General features: G+C 38.1%; 1 protein-coding gene across 7 annotated transcripts in view; it reads right to left on the reverse strand.

Annotated features, from left to right (window-relative positions):
• Positions 1 to 17,206, reverse strand: part of LOC132061855 (uncharacterized) — a 78,995-nt gene that overhangs the window by 31,575 nt on the left and 30,214 nt on the right. For 6 of the 7 annotated variants that reach the window (XM_059454523.1, XM_059454522.1, XM_059454521.1 and 3 more), the window contains 5 exons: positions 16,365 to 16,428; positions 13,395 to 13,496; positions 12,274 to 12,462; positions 10,474 to 10,601; positions 9,564 to 9,711 (listed from right to left, as the gene is read on the reverse strand). In XM_059454523.1, coding sequence (XP_059310506.1) covers positions 9,564 to 9,711; positions 10,474 to 10,601; positions 12,274 to 12,462; positions 13,395 to 13,496; positions 16,365 to 16,428 — 631 coding nt within the window. Of the gene's footprint in view, positions 1 to 9,563; positions 9,712 to 10,452; positions 10,602 to 12,273; positions 12,463 to 13,394; positions 13,497 to 16,364; positions 16,429 to 17,206 lie in introns of those variants that run through there. The other variant, XM_059454527.1, reaches the window with a different exon arrangement.

Below are 17,206 nucleotides of genomic sequence, written 5' to 3' on the forward strand. Positions count from 1 at the left end.
CTGAATGACAACATTTACGGCAAATGAAATATCCGGTTGTGTATTAATGAGGTAATTCAATTTACCGACCAATCTTTTGTATCAGCCAGGGTCTTCCAAAAACGCCCCCGTCCACGAACAAGTCTGAAATTCAGATCCATAGGAGAAGCAACCGGTTTGCAATCACTCAGGTATGTCTCCTCTAGTATATCCAAAGCGTACATTCTTTGTGATATAGTGACGCCAATCTTGGATTTTGCGTACCACGATCCCCAGAAAGTATTTAACGTTCCAATGACTTGGTCTGAAACCTGTTTAACAAATTCTGCTTTAGTTGAATAATTCATTCCTGGTCATTACCTGTTATGAGTATGTCATCAACATAGACTACCAGGTACATGCCTTTTGGTAACGACCCGTTTGGTCGTTATAGTGCTTTTGACCCATTTACCCCCGTTGACCCTTCCTCGAGCCCTATTAGTACGATTTTGACCCGCGGGGATGGATGGTGCGGTCCCCGAGGTGATTGGGCGGAATTTATGATGACTTTTGTGAAATAGAGCCTTAAAGTGAAAAATGTTTGACCAATAGTTGACTTTTGGGTAAAAAGACCTTTTTCAGAAATCCGTCGATTCCGAGAGGTCCGGATGGTCGACTATGACTTGGTGGGATGTTCATTTCGGTTCCCGAGGCACTCGGGAGCGTTTTGGGTTATTGGTTGGAAAGTTGGTCTTTGGCCATTGGGTGTTGAACCGGTCAAATAGACCCCCGTTGAGAATTCCGAGACCACGAGTGAGTCCGTAGCGTGTTTTTATGTATGGTTGCATGTCCGGTTTGTATCTGGGAGGTCTCGGGTGATTGTCGGATTTTGGGATTGAGTTAGTGAAAAACCAGGTGTCTGGTGTCCGCCGTAGCAGCACCATTTGCGCGATAGCGGTCCTGCTGTAGCGAGGAGTGGCCGCTATGGCGGGTGTGTGAAGTTATCCGCTGTGGCGGACTCGTGATAGCTTGAGGAGGGCCGCCGTGGCGAGCCCGCTGTAGCGGACGGCCAACCGCTGCAGCGAACGACGGGACCAGAATCCTATTTAATGCCTAGTTAAAACCCTTCATTTCCTATCCTTACATTTATTGTTCCTAAGCATCTTTGAGGCGATTTGAGGAGGTTCTTGGCTGATTTCTCTTGAGGGTAAGTTCTGTAACCTAGATTTCATTCTTTTAACTTTCTTAAGCATGAATCCATGATAGAAAATCTATAGAATTTAAGAAGGAAGATGGGCTTTGATGTATACTTGATTATTGAGTTTGTCTTTCTAAATGAGATTTGTTGGTGGATTTGACTAATCTAAGCATGGAATTTGATGAATTAGTGACTAATAGGCTTGAATCTTCCATTTATGTTGATGAATTGAAAGTTTGAAAGTTAGGGTTTATACCCAAATTGGGGATTTTGACTTGAATGATGAAATTGGCCTAATATTGAGTTAATCTAGCAATTGAATAGTAGAATTGAACTTCTAGAACGTTGGGTTACCGATTTCACCTTTGAAATACCTGTTTTGCCCTTGTGGGCCCGTTTCCCCCCTTTTTTCATAGTTGATTTTGATTCGAAAGATAGTATAGCAATATGGGTATTGATGCTTCTTATTTCTAACTTAGAATTCGATAATGGATAGACTTTGAGTACTTGGAGGCTATCCGGAAAGGCAAGGCGAAGGTTTGATTGTTCGTGGCTCCGCTACGCTGTGCAGGTTACGCCTTACCTTATGGTTAGACTTCGGTTAGCGAAGCATATGTAGAGTTAGTGATTGTCGGATAAAGCATGTTACGCCTTCGGTATGAAGTTGGGATGGATTAGTTGCCACGTGTTTGATACTAGACTTGATACTTAGTTGCCTTATCGTGATTGTGAAATTGCTATCCTTCACTTATTGGGTATTATCTTGGATAGAGGAAAGAACTTGACGTATTATTGATATTGAGACATGTGTCCATGTCTGAAATGATTGATTTTGATATGTTATCATTGATGACTGATATTATGCATAACACTCATTCTCATCTTTCATGATACACAGATATGAGCTGAGACTTGGTATTGATGATGATGGGAGAGATGAAATGCCGATGCCCGAGGTCTATACCGCGATCGAGAGAGTGTACGATGCCCGAGATCTTTGCCGGGATCGCGGGAGTGGTTAATGGACTTCGCGGGTCCCTCATGGGTCATGACTGACGAGGCGTGGAGGTATTCCGCCCGGAGCATGTGTACGGAGATTACATTGGCCATTGCATATCATTGCATTGCATATGCATTCATTATTACATTTACTTACTTGTTGGATTCAGACTTGATATTTCTGTACTTGAGTTGTTATTCTTGGACTGTGTTGTGTTTATACTTGAATGTGAGCATGTCTATTCTTCAGTCTTTTTCTTTATATATGTTAGCTAACTGTTATCGGCCTATCAGTGTTTTAAAAGGCGGGGGCGTAAGGCGGGGGCGTAAGGCGGGGCGTTTTATGTATGCCTCGGCGAGGCGTAAGCCTCGAGGCACGGGGCGTAAGCCCCATGGGCATGTAATTTTTAGTATTTCATAAAATAATATAATTACAATAAATATTTTTAAATAGGTAATTACATTAAAAAAATTGTAAATAAATGAAATCTCTCTCTCTCTCTCTCTCTCTCTCTCTCTACACACACACACACACACACACACACATATATATATATATATAAGCCCCATGGGCATGTAATTTTTAGTATTTCATAAAATAATATAATTAAAACAAATATTTTTAAATAGGTAATTACATTAAAATAATTGTAAATAAATGAAATCTCTCTCTCTCTCTCTCTCTATATATATATATATATATATATGTGCGTGTGTGTGTGTGTGTGTGTGTGTGTGTGTGTGTGCGCGCGCGCGCGCGCCTCACAAAAAACTAACCAAAGCAATCCATTATATGCCACTTGAAACTTGTAAATATATATAATATAATTGTACAAGGATAAACAATACAATGAAATAAAAGCTATTATGAAATGCAAATCAACACTAACATCTTAACTTTCAAACAATGAAAAAATCACAATTCTAAAAACAATATTACTATCATACTATTCGTCTTATCTCCCTATAAGCAAATAATCAATAAACTTTATTAGTATTATCATTAAAACGTAACTCCTTCATGAATAAAAATAAAATTACTTTCAAATAGCGAAATAATAAAATATGATAATTTTGATACATAGGACAAAAGATTAATGACAAGTGAAAATGTACCATTCAGCTATGTATTTTTAAAAGAAATATTAAGTGATATTCACCCTCACGATGTTCTCAAATAGTAAATATGCAATACTACGACTTGTTATTTGAGTTAAACCCAATATTCTTATTTCTATAGATGAAAACTATTAAGTATCATTCATTTGTTAAAGAATTATGAGGGTCAACGATTTTAATTAAGGAATTTACCATATAATTTATGTAAGAACTGTTAGGCGACCCCCGAGCGTTGGGCGTTAGGCGTGTTTAGGGCATACAATCGGGCTTTTAAGGCGTAAGCCTCACAGGAACTAAGCCCCGCACGTGAGCCCCGGGGCGTTTTGCCATTGCCCTCGAGGCGAGCCCTGAAACTGCCTTTTAAAACACTGTGGCCTATGATACCTCCCAGTACATAGTGTTTGTACTGATACTATCTTGTTGCATTCTTTATGAGTGCAGCACATCCACTCCTCGCGACTGATTCCTGAGGCCTTTGCTGTCGAGTGTCTAGGGTGAGCACATTGATGGATCCGCAACCCGAATTCGTTTCATTATTACTTGTTTTATCTTGTTATTCCGAGACAGTATTTCATATTTTGAGACTTGTACTTATTCCAAACTAGTTGATGTAGTAGTGGCTCTTGTACTGCCTTTAGACGCATTCCTTGGGATTGTATTCCGCACTTATTTATATTTACGTTGAGACTTATATTTCAATTGTCCTATTTACTTCATTGTTGTGAATTAATGATTTGGGAAAGGGTTCGCCTACCAAGGTGGGAAATGGTAGGTGCCCGCACGACTAAGCAATTTTGGGTCGTGACACTTTTTCATGTCAATAAGAACAGAATGATTACTGCTAGACCACCTCATTGAATCTTTCAAATCATGCTAAGGCGCTTTTTTTAAACCAAATAGTAATCTCTTTAGATGACATACCAGTTTGACTCCCCTGAGAAAGTGGTTGCTCCATATATACCTTCTCAACTAGCTTTCCATGCAAAAAGGCATTCTTAATATCTAGCGGATGAAGTCCAACGATTCATTGCTGCTAAGAGATAAGTAGTCTTGCCGACGCAATTTTGGCAACAGTAGAAAATGTGTCACCATAATCAAGGTCACAAATGTGAGTATATCCTTTGCAACAAGGTGAGCCTTCAACCGGCTAATTTTTCCATCATGACCTACTTTTACTGAAAAGACCCAGTTACATCCTTCTCTGGTAACTGAACAAATTCCCAAGTGTTACTGATCCGCAGAGTAGTCATTTCTTCATTCATGGCATCCCTCCACCCTGGATGTTCCAATGCTTCGCTGATTGTCTTTCATATAGGAACATTAGACAAAGTGAACACAAAGGTGTAGTATAACGGGGAAAACCGATGATAACTCAGCAATTATAGATAGGATGTTGATTTCGGGTAGTATGAGTAGCGTTCCAAATGGCAATGGGTGAAATCCTTGTGACTAAAACTGGTAACGGAGACCAAACTGGCAATGGGTGAAATCGTTGTGACCAAATGGCAATGGGTGAGATCCAAGGCTTTGCGCTTAAAGAAGGTGACAGAAATACCAAGTTCTTCCATAGAACTGCTAATTGTCAAGGAGGTACAACAATATTGACAGCCTGTCAGTAAATGGAACCATAATACTTGAGCCTACAGAGATCAAAAGGAAGATCATAGATTTCTATCAGAAACAAAGGCATGGATACCACAATCTAATTTCAATCCAGGCCCTTTGATTGGTGATGATGACAATCTCATGCTACAGAGTCAGTTTGAGGATCAGGAGATTAAAGATTGTGTTATGGCTTGTGCGGGGGACAAAGCCCCCGGTCCTGATGGTTACACTATGGCATTCTTTATCCATTGCTGGGATGTAATGAGCAGAGAAGTGGTAGCAGCTGTCCAGAATTTTCATTATCATGGTTTTCTTTAAAAGGTTTCAATGCTACTTTCATAGCATTGATGCCAAAGAAGGTGGAGGCCAAAGAACCGAAGGAGTTTAGACCTATCAGTCTGATAGAGAGCATCTACAAAATCATTTCAAAGCTGTTGACTGAGAGGCTAAAGAAAGTTATGTCTATGTTGGTGGATGCTCAACAAATGGCATTTATCAAAGGCAGACAAATTATGGATGCCATTTTGATAGCTAATGAATGTGTGGATGTTAGGAAGATTAGCAAGACTCCTGGCATCTTATGCAAGTTAGATATAGAAAAGGCTTATGATCACCTAAACTGTGAGTTTCTATGGAAGACGCTGGAAAACAGAGGTTTTGTTGGAAGATGGATCTGGATCAAGTTCCGAGCTACTACAGTGAAATTCTCAATTCTGATCAATCAGGTTTCTTTTCTTCTGAGAGACTGAGACAAGGACCCCCCCCCCCCCCCCCCCCGCGCGCGCTTTCTCTTTTTTTTGTCCATGGAGGGGCTAAATGATATGTTAAGGACAGCTCAGATTAACAGGTGGACAAGGGGTTTCAATGTAAAGACTGGTGACAGCCAAGGGTTGTTTATCTCCCATTAACAGTATGCTGATGATAATCTGTTTTTTGTGATGCAGATAGAGATCAACTGAAATACTTGAGAGTTATATTCATTCTCTTTTAAGCTATTTCAGGACTTCATATTAACTGGGTAAAAGTTTCATTTACCCTGTCAATGAGGTGCCTGGAATCATCAGCTTAGCCAATATCTTGGATGGTAAATTGGAGAGGTACCTACGGATACCTGTGCATGCCACTGGGTGCTAAGAGCGAGTCCAAGGGTATCTGGAATGCAGTGTTGGAGAAATGTGAAAAGAAGCTTGTCAACTGGAAGAGTCAGTATCTATCTTTGGGTGGTAGGTTGACTCCTATCAATAGTGTTTTAGATGTCTTACCTACTTATATGATGTCTTTATTTTCCATGTCAGTCAATGTTCTAGACAAACTGGATGCAATTATAAGGAATTTTCTTTGGCAAGGGAACAGTGATACTAAGAAGATACATCTGGTAAAAGGGGTCTCTCTTATAACTAGCAAGAAGGTAGGGGGTATGGGAATAAGGAACTTGAAATTACAAAATCAGAGCCTTCTCTTGAAATGGTTGTGGAGATTTGCTTCTGATGAGCAATCCCTTGGAAAGAAACTATCTAGACAAGATATGGGATGGAGGATTGCTGGACTACAAGGCAGTTTTACATCCCTATGGAACTAGAATTTGGAGATCCATTAGGAACTTTTTTTTTTTTTTTGATAGGTTGGAGATCCATTAGGAACTTGTAGCTCAAACTCATTACCAATTCCAAATCAAGGAAAGCAATGGAGGGAAGAGTTTATTCTGGGAGGATATATGGATTGGCCAACACACTTTTCTGGGAGGATAAATGGATTGGCCAACACACTTTGAAGACTATGTATCCTGATTTGTACATTCTGAGTCAGCAGAAGAAGGCCACAATCAGGGAGATGAGGGACAACTTAGGGGGGATTTTCAGTTTTAGGAGGTTACTAAATGATTGTGAGGTGGTCAGGTTGACAGAATTCCACAATGCTCTTGAACAGTTCAAAGACTTCACTACAAGTGAGGACAGATTAGTCTGGACAGAAGACAAGAAGGGTGGTTTCTCTATTAAGCTGGTTTCTCCTTGATAGTTCTAGTTGACATCCTGGTAGTTGGCCTTGGAAGATGATATGGAAAACTAAGATTCCTTACAAGGTAGTATGTTTCACTTGGTACTGACTAAACAGGTTGTTTTAACTCAAGACGAACTTATAAAGAGGGGTCTTTAGTTATGTTCCAGATGTTTCTTATATGGAGCTTGAGGCTGAGACAGCAAAATCATCTCTTTGACTAATAAACTCTGGCATATTTTCATCAACCTAAGGGGTATCATGTGGTCTATGCCCAGGAGCACACGGGAAGCCTGAGCTTGCTGCAATATATATGGTAATCAGTCAGGTCAGAGGGAGAGATGGAAGATTGTACCAGCTTGCATCTCATGGACTCCTCGGAGCGAGAGGAATCAGAGGTGTTTTGAGGATAAGAGTTGTTCTTTACAGAAATTGCAGATGAATTGTCTAGTGCTTTTCTATTTTTGGTGTATACATGAATATCCTCAAGCAGCTGAAGATATTCATAGTGCTTTAGAATCAGAAACCTCTGGCAAGTTTTCAGTCACAGAATAAGCTTCAAGGTTGGTGATGGGCAGAAAATCTCTTTTTGGGAAGATAGATGGCTAGGAAATGCCACCTTACAGTCTCTATTTCCTGATATTTATATCTTAAATCAGCAGAAAAAGGCTAACATCAGGGAAGTTTGGGGAAATCATGGTTGGGATTTAAGCTACAGAAGACCTTTGAATGATTGGGAGATAGACAGATATGCAGAATTCCTCAACACTATAGCTCAATTCACTGAAATTACTCAGATCCAAGACAGAATCTGGTGGAGTGGCCAGAGTCTTCGAGTTTTCTCAGTAAAAACAGCATACCGCATGCTAAATTTTGTTAACAATTTGAATTCTCAATGGCCATGGAGACAAATATGGAAGGCTAATATTCCATACAAGGTGGCCTGTTTTGTCTGGTTAGTAGCAAGGCAGAAATGCTTGACACAGGACAAGTTGCAGAAAAGGGGAATGCAAATATGTTCCATCTGCTCACTTTGTGGGAAAACTGCAGAAACAAATACTCATCTGTTTATGCATTGTAGAGTGACTACACAACTATGGGATATTTTTCTTGCTATGATAGGCTTGAACTGGACAATGCCAATGAACCCACTGGATTTGCTCTCCAGTCGGAACAGAAGAGGGGGATCAAAGGAGCAAAAGAGAAGATGGAGTTTAATCCCTGGCTGCATTTGGTGGATTGTTTGGAAGGAAAGGAATTCAAGATGTTTTGAAAACAAAAGCAATCCAATTCAAAAGATGAAACTCAGTTGCGTTGTGCTTTTTTATTTTTGGTGTAAACAAGAGTACATAGAAGACACAGAGTCTCTACTACAAGTTTTAGAGTCTCTTTAGACTAGTAGACCTTTTTTTTTTTTTTTTTTTTCCTAGCTTACTAGTCTTCATGCTTCTTTCCCTCTGTAATTATGGCTTAACAGCCCTTTTTGTGAATCAATACAAACTTGTTACCATTTCAAAAAAAAAAAATAGTGCTTTAGATTTCTTATGAGTTTGACAGGTGGTAGGTTTTGCTCTTGACTACTGCTTGTAATTATTACTGGAATACACCTTTGGTGTAGTTCCTTGTTTATAACATAGAGGATTGGATCTCTTTTGTTGAGAATCATATTTTGGTGTAGATTCTCTGCTTTTGGTATACGGCTTGTATACGGGGACTTCCCCATTCATTAATAAAATACTTACCTTATCAAAAAATATATATATAGATGTTACCTGTTTAAAAAAAAAAAAAACTACAAAAAAAAGTGAAATTTGGAGAGACAAGTCTAATGGGATTCATGTGCCGTAATCAAGTTCTCCACTACGTAGCATTAAATCCTTTTTTTTTTTTTGATAAGTCACTTAGCATTAGATCCTTTGTTTCCTGAAAGGATCAAACACATCAGAAACTGATTGCCAGTCATAAAAAGGATACATTCAGGAGGCATTTTCACTAGTGAGATCAAACGGTCAATTTGCAGACACATCAAATCTCTTGCTGGTGGACAAACCATTTACATATGTAATGTACCCACTTTAGGAGAAGCATTGCTTAGAAATAGTAACATGTAAATATTAATGGAGCAGACATCGACTACATTATACATACAACACATCTACAGAAGCACCTACACTCAAGACACAGTATCTTGATTTCTTCTCCTATATCTCGCAACCGCATCTATGTGTCTGCTCCCCCAATTAACTAGGTCATGTGTGTACACCATAACCAATCACCCAAGACTACACCTATGTATCCCAACACAAAGTATCTCGAGATAGCTAGTTCGATAATTTAAGACTTAAAATTAATTCATAGGAGTTGGTGGTTAGGATTGACAAAAGAATGGAATGTTCATTACTTTTTCAAAGCTACAGAGTTTATTGTTACCAGCCAAAACGTGAAATATTTCATTAGGTCAGAATAATATGCAAGTCAAGTAAAAAATGTGTATGCACATATAAAAGCAAACATAGAGGCAATTAACTAGCCACCTAGTTGATGATTAGTTTTAAATTTATGAGCCACAAATGGAGCACTGTGAAAATATCATAAGGAAATATTTCAAATTGTTATCAATATAGTAATCTTCTTGAAGTGTATCTGGACATGTCACTTAGAATTACTAAAATCTTTAACAGAGACTAACCCTTGTTCGTAAAACGACTTGTTTGTTGAATGGATTAAGCATCTTAACCGAGTTTATTTCAGCAATGATAACAGCGACCTCCTCCCAAGTCTCGCACCCAACAGAAATCCCCTCAAGTACCATAGTGGCAATGGCATAACCCAGCTTCCTGGAAAATAAAACAGAGGCGTGACTTGTAAGTTCACCATAACATCAAACAATACAACAACTACTCCTCAGCCTAGAACAAGTTAGGGTCGACTACGTGAATCCTCACTGACCATGTTACTCACAACTCATCTCATGCCATTATTATGTACTCCATAAAACAATAATCAACATAAAATAGATATCAGGCCAAGGATCAAGAAAAGACATAAACACACATATTGTATATGAATGATTAGTCTTTTTACGGTATTTAGTAACATCAGAGACATCACTGACATATCTAAGGAAAGGAAGGGATTTCAAGGAAATCAGCTGCGTATGAAGTGTTTGCTATGATTCCATAGGAAGAGGTGGCAAATACAGTAAGGAACTTCAGCCCAATTAGCTTCATGTGAAGTGTTTATGCGATGATAGCAACACTTCAAGCACAAAGTCGTAGGTGTCTAGAACACTGCGTATCTAAAACCCAAGCTTCCTAGTGAAAGGCAGATTGATAAACTGTCTCCGTTGTTTGTCCGTTTCCAATTCAAAGTGGGTCACCAGGTTACGTTTTTGAGGGAGCCAAACCTTTAAGAAGGATAGGGGGAAAAAAACACCAAGGAGAAAGGCCAGTGAAAAAGTTGAGTATAGATTCAAAATCACAATAATGATTTCCAAAAACTCAGCTACTTAGATTTTGGAACTTAATGACCAGAAAAGGAAATATATTGAATTAGTGTCAGATAAGTTAGTCTATTACAAGAAAGACATGACATCCTACTTGCTCCGTATACTAGCAGAAACATGTTTGATGTTGAACTTCAATGAAGAGAAATAAATTTGATTGTCTGCAGGAGCATCATCATTCAGTGATAGAACAGGCTGGAACTTTGTAGCTTCATATATATCCTGTTAGGAAAAAAATGTCAACAATTATTTTTGGTTAAAAGTTGAAGTTCATAGCAATCATGTTTATACAAATACCAACTCTTTATAAACTATAGTAAAACTAACATAAATGCCAATAGTGGATGTTATCCATGTTTTTCTATTTACAAAATCCATTTTCATTCTACTTAGAAATGCGGCTCCAAAGTTAAATGAGAGATTGTGCAAGATTGGACAGTATTAGAAAAGTTTTGTATTTGAATGATCCATTAGTATCTTACTTAGAAATGTGGATGTCAAGTTTCATGCGTGATCATACAAAATTGGACAATAAAGAATTTTCAGAGATGCATTGAGCTACTATGGTAGGAGAGTCATGTGAGGTGTAGAGATCTGGAAATTATTCTTTGAGGGGTGATTTCCCCAACCATTACTCATGCAAGGGGGAGGTTTGGTCCATCACCAACATTGATCCGGATTCCTCTGTACTCAAAAGCAAAAAGCACAAAAAAAATGCCAAACTCTATTGGAGCTTTAAGCTAAAAGCGCAATTTATAGCGTGAGCTTAAGCAAATTGTTAGAAATTATGGGAGAAAATATTATTGAATTGTGTATCTACAACATTACGTCGATTCCTATTTATAGGCACTATATCCCAATCCTTTTATAGCGTAGGATACTATATACAAATCCTATTCCTATTCATATTCTTACACTCCCCCTCAAGCAGGTGCATACAAGTCATATGTACCGAGCTTGTTACAAATGTAACTAATACGAGGGCCAGTGAGGGACTTCGTGAAAATATCTGCAAGCTGATCACTCGACTTCACAATTTTTGTAACAATATCTCCAGAGAGTATCTTTACTCTGACAAAGTGACAGTCAATCTCAATGTGCTTAGTCCTCTCATGAATTACCGGATTTGATGCGATATGAGGGGCCTCTCTGTTATCACACACAAGTTCCATATGACTGATTTCTCCAAATTTTAGTTCCTGTTAGGTATGTGAAACTTTCATAGAAGCTTCGCTTGCAAAGGGGAATCGATGCCAAAGATGGGGAGAAAAATACAAGCATAACAGATATAGCCGCTACGTCAGTATAGAATCATGGTTGGGGACAGGAAGAAAGTGGTAATTATCCCACAGGAAGATTGCAACAGGGAATGGGGAGACAATGCAGGGAAGATTCAGCGCTTCTTGCTTAAGGTGGTCAAATCTAAGGCTTCAGCTAGCTAATCCACAAGCAAAGTAATATGTACAAAAATCCACAATGGCCTGGCAGACTAGAAAATACATCTTCAGTTGCACATGGAGCAGAACATGAGAAATTTCATTCAAGTGTCTAATCAGTAGCTTCAATAACCCCTTCAATACTAGCTCAAACCCGAAGACGATTCAGAAAATGGCTTGTTAGCAGGTGGAAAATCAGTGCAGGGCTCAAGGTAACTCCCACAAAAAGCATGTAAGTTTCTTTTCATCGAAAAAGAATAAGTGTGTAAGAAAAAAAATTCTATGCCTACTTTCGTTCGTACTGAGAATATGTCGATTATATTGATTCTGCGTGACACCAGACTAATCAGTCCATTAAGAACAATAAACAATATAATATTTGCCTATTTACCGTCTTTTTGCTTATTATATGCAATGGAGATCAGGGAAGTAAAAGAAAAAGAAGTAATAAGGCTCACCTTGACCACATCATCAGAAATAACACCAGAAAATTGGCTAGAATCATCCGTTCCTCCAGCACCAAGCATGCCACGAGATAACCAATTCAACCATCCACGAGGCTTGCTGGATATATGCTCATCTTCCAGAGGTTTAACAGTATTGACAATGTTGCTTACATTACTCGAAGATGAATTCAACAAAATATCCTGTAGACCCAGAAGTCAACTTTTTATGTACTTAAATGTGTGCGCGCACGTATATAAGGGAGTTTTTATTTCAAGAAAATGAAGAATAGTAATACAACAAGCACAAAAAACAAACTGCTGAGACCCACCAAAAAAAAATAAAGTGCACTACTAATAGAGAGTAGTTGTCCGAACATTGTAAACTAAAGTAAGGAGTGATAAGGCACACTAAAAACTACTCCATCCGTTTCAATTTGTTTGTCATACTTTCATTTTTAGTTTGTTTCAAGAAGAATGTCTCTTTCCTAATTTGGCAACTCTTTAGTTCCAACATCCCACATGGTATATTTAAGACCACAAGATTAAAGGGCATTTTAGTACATTATACATATCTTTAGTTTAAGACCACAAGATTCAAAAGTCTTCTTTAATTTCTTAAACTCCATGCCCAGTCAAAGTAAGACAAACAAATTAAAACGGAGGGACTAAGTAATTTCTTTCCATCTGTCCAAGCCTTGGTAGACAAAGTTACCCAGTAGCTTTGTTAGTTGGAGATAGCAGGTAACTGGTGCAATAAATCGAGGTGCGCGCAAGCTAGACCGAACGCGGTTATAAAAAAAAAAAAGAAGCAGAATGATGACATGATATATTCTCCTCCGCCCATCCCCCCCCCCCCCCCCCCCCACCACCACCACCAGAAAAAAAAGAAAAAAGAAAAAAAAAAGGAAAGTAGAACATCAAAGTAACTCAGTTCATTCTTTCGCCATATCAAAGAAAATGTGACTGTTGTTTTCGGTTGATACCATGGATACATTCAACATCTCCAGTGATAACATTTATGCCACCAATTATTATTATCATATCAGCTAGTTTATTCTTTTAAATGCGATAGGATATGCGATGCAACACAATTTTGGCAATAATGACTAGTTCTTTAAAACCCATGAACATACCTGTAACTCACGTTCAGCAGTAGACCTGTAATTTAGGATGTCATCCACTTCAGATTTTTTCTCAATTTCCTCGAGCATCTGAAGAACATCCACATCAATCACCTGAGATTCAAAGTAAAGATGAACAGTGATCAAAATTCAAGTTCAAGGGAACTGCGCAGCCCGGAACAGAAAAATATTTTCAGCACTTACAGAATAGTACCTTCCCCTAAAAGTTTGTGCCAAAATTGAAACTAGATTAGGTATTCAAACTAGAAACTGGGTGTCTTTACAACTGTTGTAATAGATTTCCTCAGGAGGTTTAAAAGCAGGTCCAAGTGATTACACTTCCTTGCCCTGTCTTCAAAGGCAAAGAGCGTAAACTCAAAAATACATGGTCTCGCCATAGAAGCGTAATTCCCAAGCGACCCTTATGCTCATGCCAAAAGAAGTAATTTAAAGGAGCAGGCAAGTTATATAACTAGCTTACCTAGTTTGGTAAGTGTAGACATGCAAAATTTTGTGAGATTAAGTCCATATAAAATTTGGACTATGTTTTAAATTCAAGCATATTGACAGTGAATTTTCGTATGTACAAGTTCAGATTGTATATTATATTGCTTGTATATCATTTTAACTTTCAATTAGTTTAAAAGGCGTAAAAGAAGAAAACTCAAAGGAAATAATACAATGAAAAACAACATTTATATGAAATAAAAAATTGAAAAGGGTTTTAATGAACTCAAAATGTGAAGTAAATACTGTACCAGTCATGTTCAAAAAAAATACTGTACCAGTCATGTTCAAAAACCATTTATATTATCAATTTAGATTTAAAGATGCAGTTTTAAATTTCCAGTTCATGGATAAGATAGCAACAGCTAGATTCGCAATAGAGATGCTACCCCATTTCTCTAGCTTCTATACCAACTAAGAGCAAGTAACAACAAAGAAAATGTAACGACTGACCACCATAGATGTAAAATGAAACATAGATCCAATAAAAAAAAAAAAATTGTATGTTATTGTATGGATTCAACTAGATCGTATAGGGAGGTAGTGGCTTGGTCTTTATCTCTCAAATATGAATGTCACCAGACATATGCTGGCGAAGAAAATGCTCTTTTTTGAACAGAGAAGAAAACAGAGTAGTTGAGCAGATTGGAGGTGGGAAGACGTATGAAGATGGGATACTGACCAAGCAAGAATTAATGGAAAAGTCCAACGTTCATTTGGAATTGCGAAGGTTGAGAATATATAATCATGATGCTTATGGTTAAAATAAGGGGATAGAAATACCAATCTTTTTCGGAAGATGGCCAATGCTCACAAGATACGATCACATTGACAAAGTAGAAGTAAATGGCACAATCAGGGAGGATCCAGAAGAACTGAAAAAAGATATCTTAAGAGTTCTATGAGAAGCTTTACACTGGAATCGATGAGTGGAGACCATCACTCAACTTGGAAAATGCTACTAAGATTAATGAGAAAGACAACAACATGAGGATGAAGAGGTCCTTGAGGTGACAACAACATGAGGATGAAGAGGTCCTTGAGGTGATTAAACAGAGTGCCTTGGATAAAGCACCGAGTAGGATGGGTATATAATTGGGTTCTATCTAAAACGTCGGCCAATAATAAAAGCAGATATTATGAGGGATGTTGAACATTTTCATCACAAGGAAAGGTTTAGAAAGAGCTTCAATGCTACATACACTGCACTTCCTCCCAAGAAGAAAGATTCCATTTAACTGAAGAATTTTAGAGAACAAAACTTTCGACCAAGTTAAAGTGGAGCACAATCATTACAAAAAAGCATAATGGTGGTGTGGGTATAGAGAATTTAAGAATAAAAAATAGGAGTCTTCTCATGAAATGGTTGTGGAGATTTAATGTGGAAGTTGAGGCAGAGAGGGAATTATCAAAAAATTTGGGCGGATGAATATATGGTGTACAAATCTGGGTTCTACTCCACAGGGGGTTAGCTTCTGGAGAAATGCTAGGAACTTGTTGCCAAAGTTTTTGCAACAAGCTGAATTGAAGGTAGGAGTTGGGTTTAAAATAAATTTTTGGAAAGACAAATGGCTAGGCCATTCACCATTCGGAAAGCAATTTTCCGCCCTTTTTAGATTGGTCCCGGCATGGAAAAAACTATAGCAGAATGCAGTGAGGGGAGCTAAGTGGTTGAATTTTTCACTATACTAGTATATTTAGCAGCTTTAAAGGACAGTGAAGATCAATTAATATCGAAAGGACAAAGCAATGGGAGTTTCACTGTGAAGTCCTGCTATAGCCTACTGCTCAACAACTCAAACTAACCTTCACAAGGTCCCTGAAAGCATGTTTGGAGTTCAAATGCCCTTCTCAAAGTTCTGTGTTTTGGCTGGGTGGTGGTTAAGAAACTTCTAGTTGACTTTCTACTGCCTTCAAATTCAACTATAGGCTAACTTACTTGGACTGGATCCAGGAGAGCTTTCTAGGGTCCACACTAACCGTTTCCTCGTCGTCACCAGAGAGGTAAGATTCATTTTCCCATCTCGAAAAATTCTCCACTATCCTTTTTCCAACCATTCTAGAGTTATTTTGTCTTATTATTTTCATAGAGGACATATGGTTCAAAGCTAAGGTCATGTAATCCTGAATAGCAGAAGAATGAAATTCTTACATCAGAGGTTAGTCTATATTTGCAGGGAAAACTATGCCAGTTTTCATCTTGATGAAAAAGTGTAAGCGTATTCACAAAAAGGCTGTTGTGGGATACAAACACTACAAGCAATCAGAGATGCAATTCTATATGAAGTTTACCATAAGAGTATATGAGACATCCCTTGTTCTTCAACTCTTTTCACTCATAGAATTCTCCAGATTTCTTAATCTCTCCTTACGAATTTCCCCTTTATGGGAGAAACATAACTTTTAGAGAATATAATAACACAGGTATATATAACTAAAAGAAACTGATAGGCAACTGGATTTAAAGTCACTAACCTGATCTTGTCGAAGGCATTTCAGTTTTGTCTTGTACAAGTTCACATATTTCCGGCGGCAATTTCTAGCATGAGAAAATGGGTACAATTACTTTCAAAACTAACTTATATCAAATGTCAACATAAAATTAAAAGGGACAAGTGAAATGTCTCATCATTTATGAATAGTTAGTGTTGTGTGTCCTTTGGTTGAACCAGTGTTGTCAAAGGCGCGCTTAAGCCCTGAAGCGAGGCTCAAAACTTGTTGAGCGCTTCGCCTCGCTTTATGTGCGCTTCCGTGTCGTCATCAAGGCTCTAAGACATACTTTTCCTTGCCATTGAGCCTCTCTTGAAGAGGTGACACTAGATGATTGATATTTCACTTTATCGTAATGTTTTTACAATTTCTTTGTCCATACATTTGTTATTCATGCTTACTATTATTAGTCTTGGACTAAACATACATATATTTGTAATTTTGCACCATTGCGCTTTTTTTTTCACTAAAGCCCACGCTTTATTTGCGCTTTGCGCTTAAAGCCCCAGCTAAACTTAGAGCTTTTTTGCGCTTTTCGCTTTTGATAACACTGGGTTGAACTTGAGGGAATGAGTTGTTGCCTTCTTATATAGTCTTGAACAATACTTACACTTCAACTTTTGGGGTTGAGTTAGGCTTATGGTCCATTCTTTTATAGTTGAAACACTACTTCATTCCTAAAACGAACTCTATCTAGATGTACCCGGAAAAAAGAACTCTATATAGATGAAGCAAAAGCTAAAGCAGATGTGCTGCAGGAAGGAGGTCTAAAGCAGAAGTGCTGCAGGAAGGAGGTTTACTCTGAATCACTTGGAAGCAACTAGCTT

This window comes from Lycium ferocissimum, chromosome 7 (genome assembly GCF_029784015.1).
Source record: "Lycium ferocissimum isolate CSIRO_LF1 chromosome 7, AGI_CSIRO_Lferr_CH_V1, whole genome shotgun sequence".
Lineage (NCBI taxonomy): Eukaryota > Viridiplantae > Streptophyta > Magnoliopsida > Solanales > Solanaceae > Lycium > Lycium ferocissimum.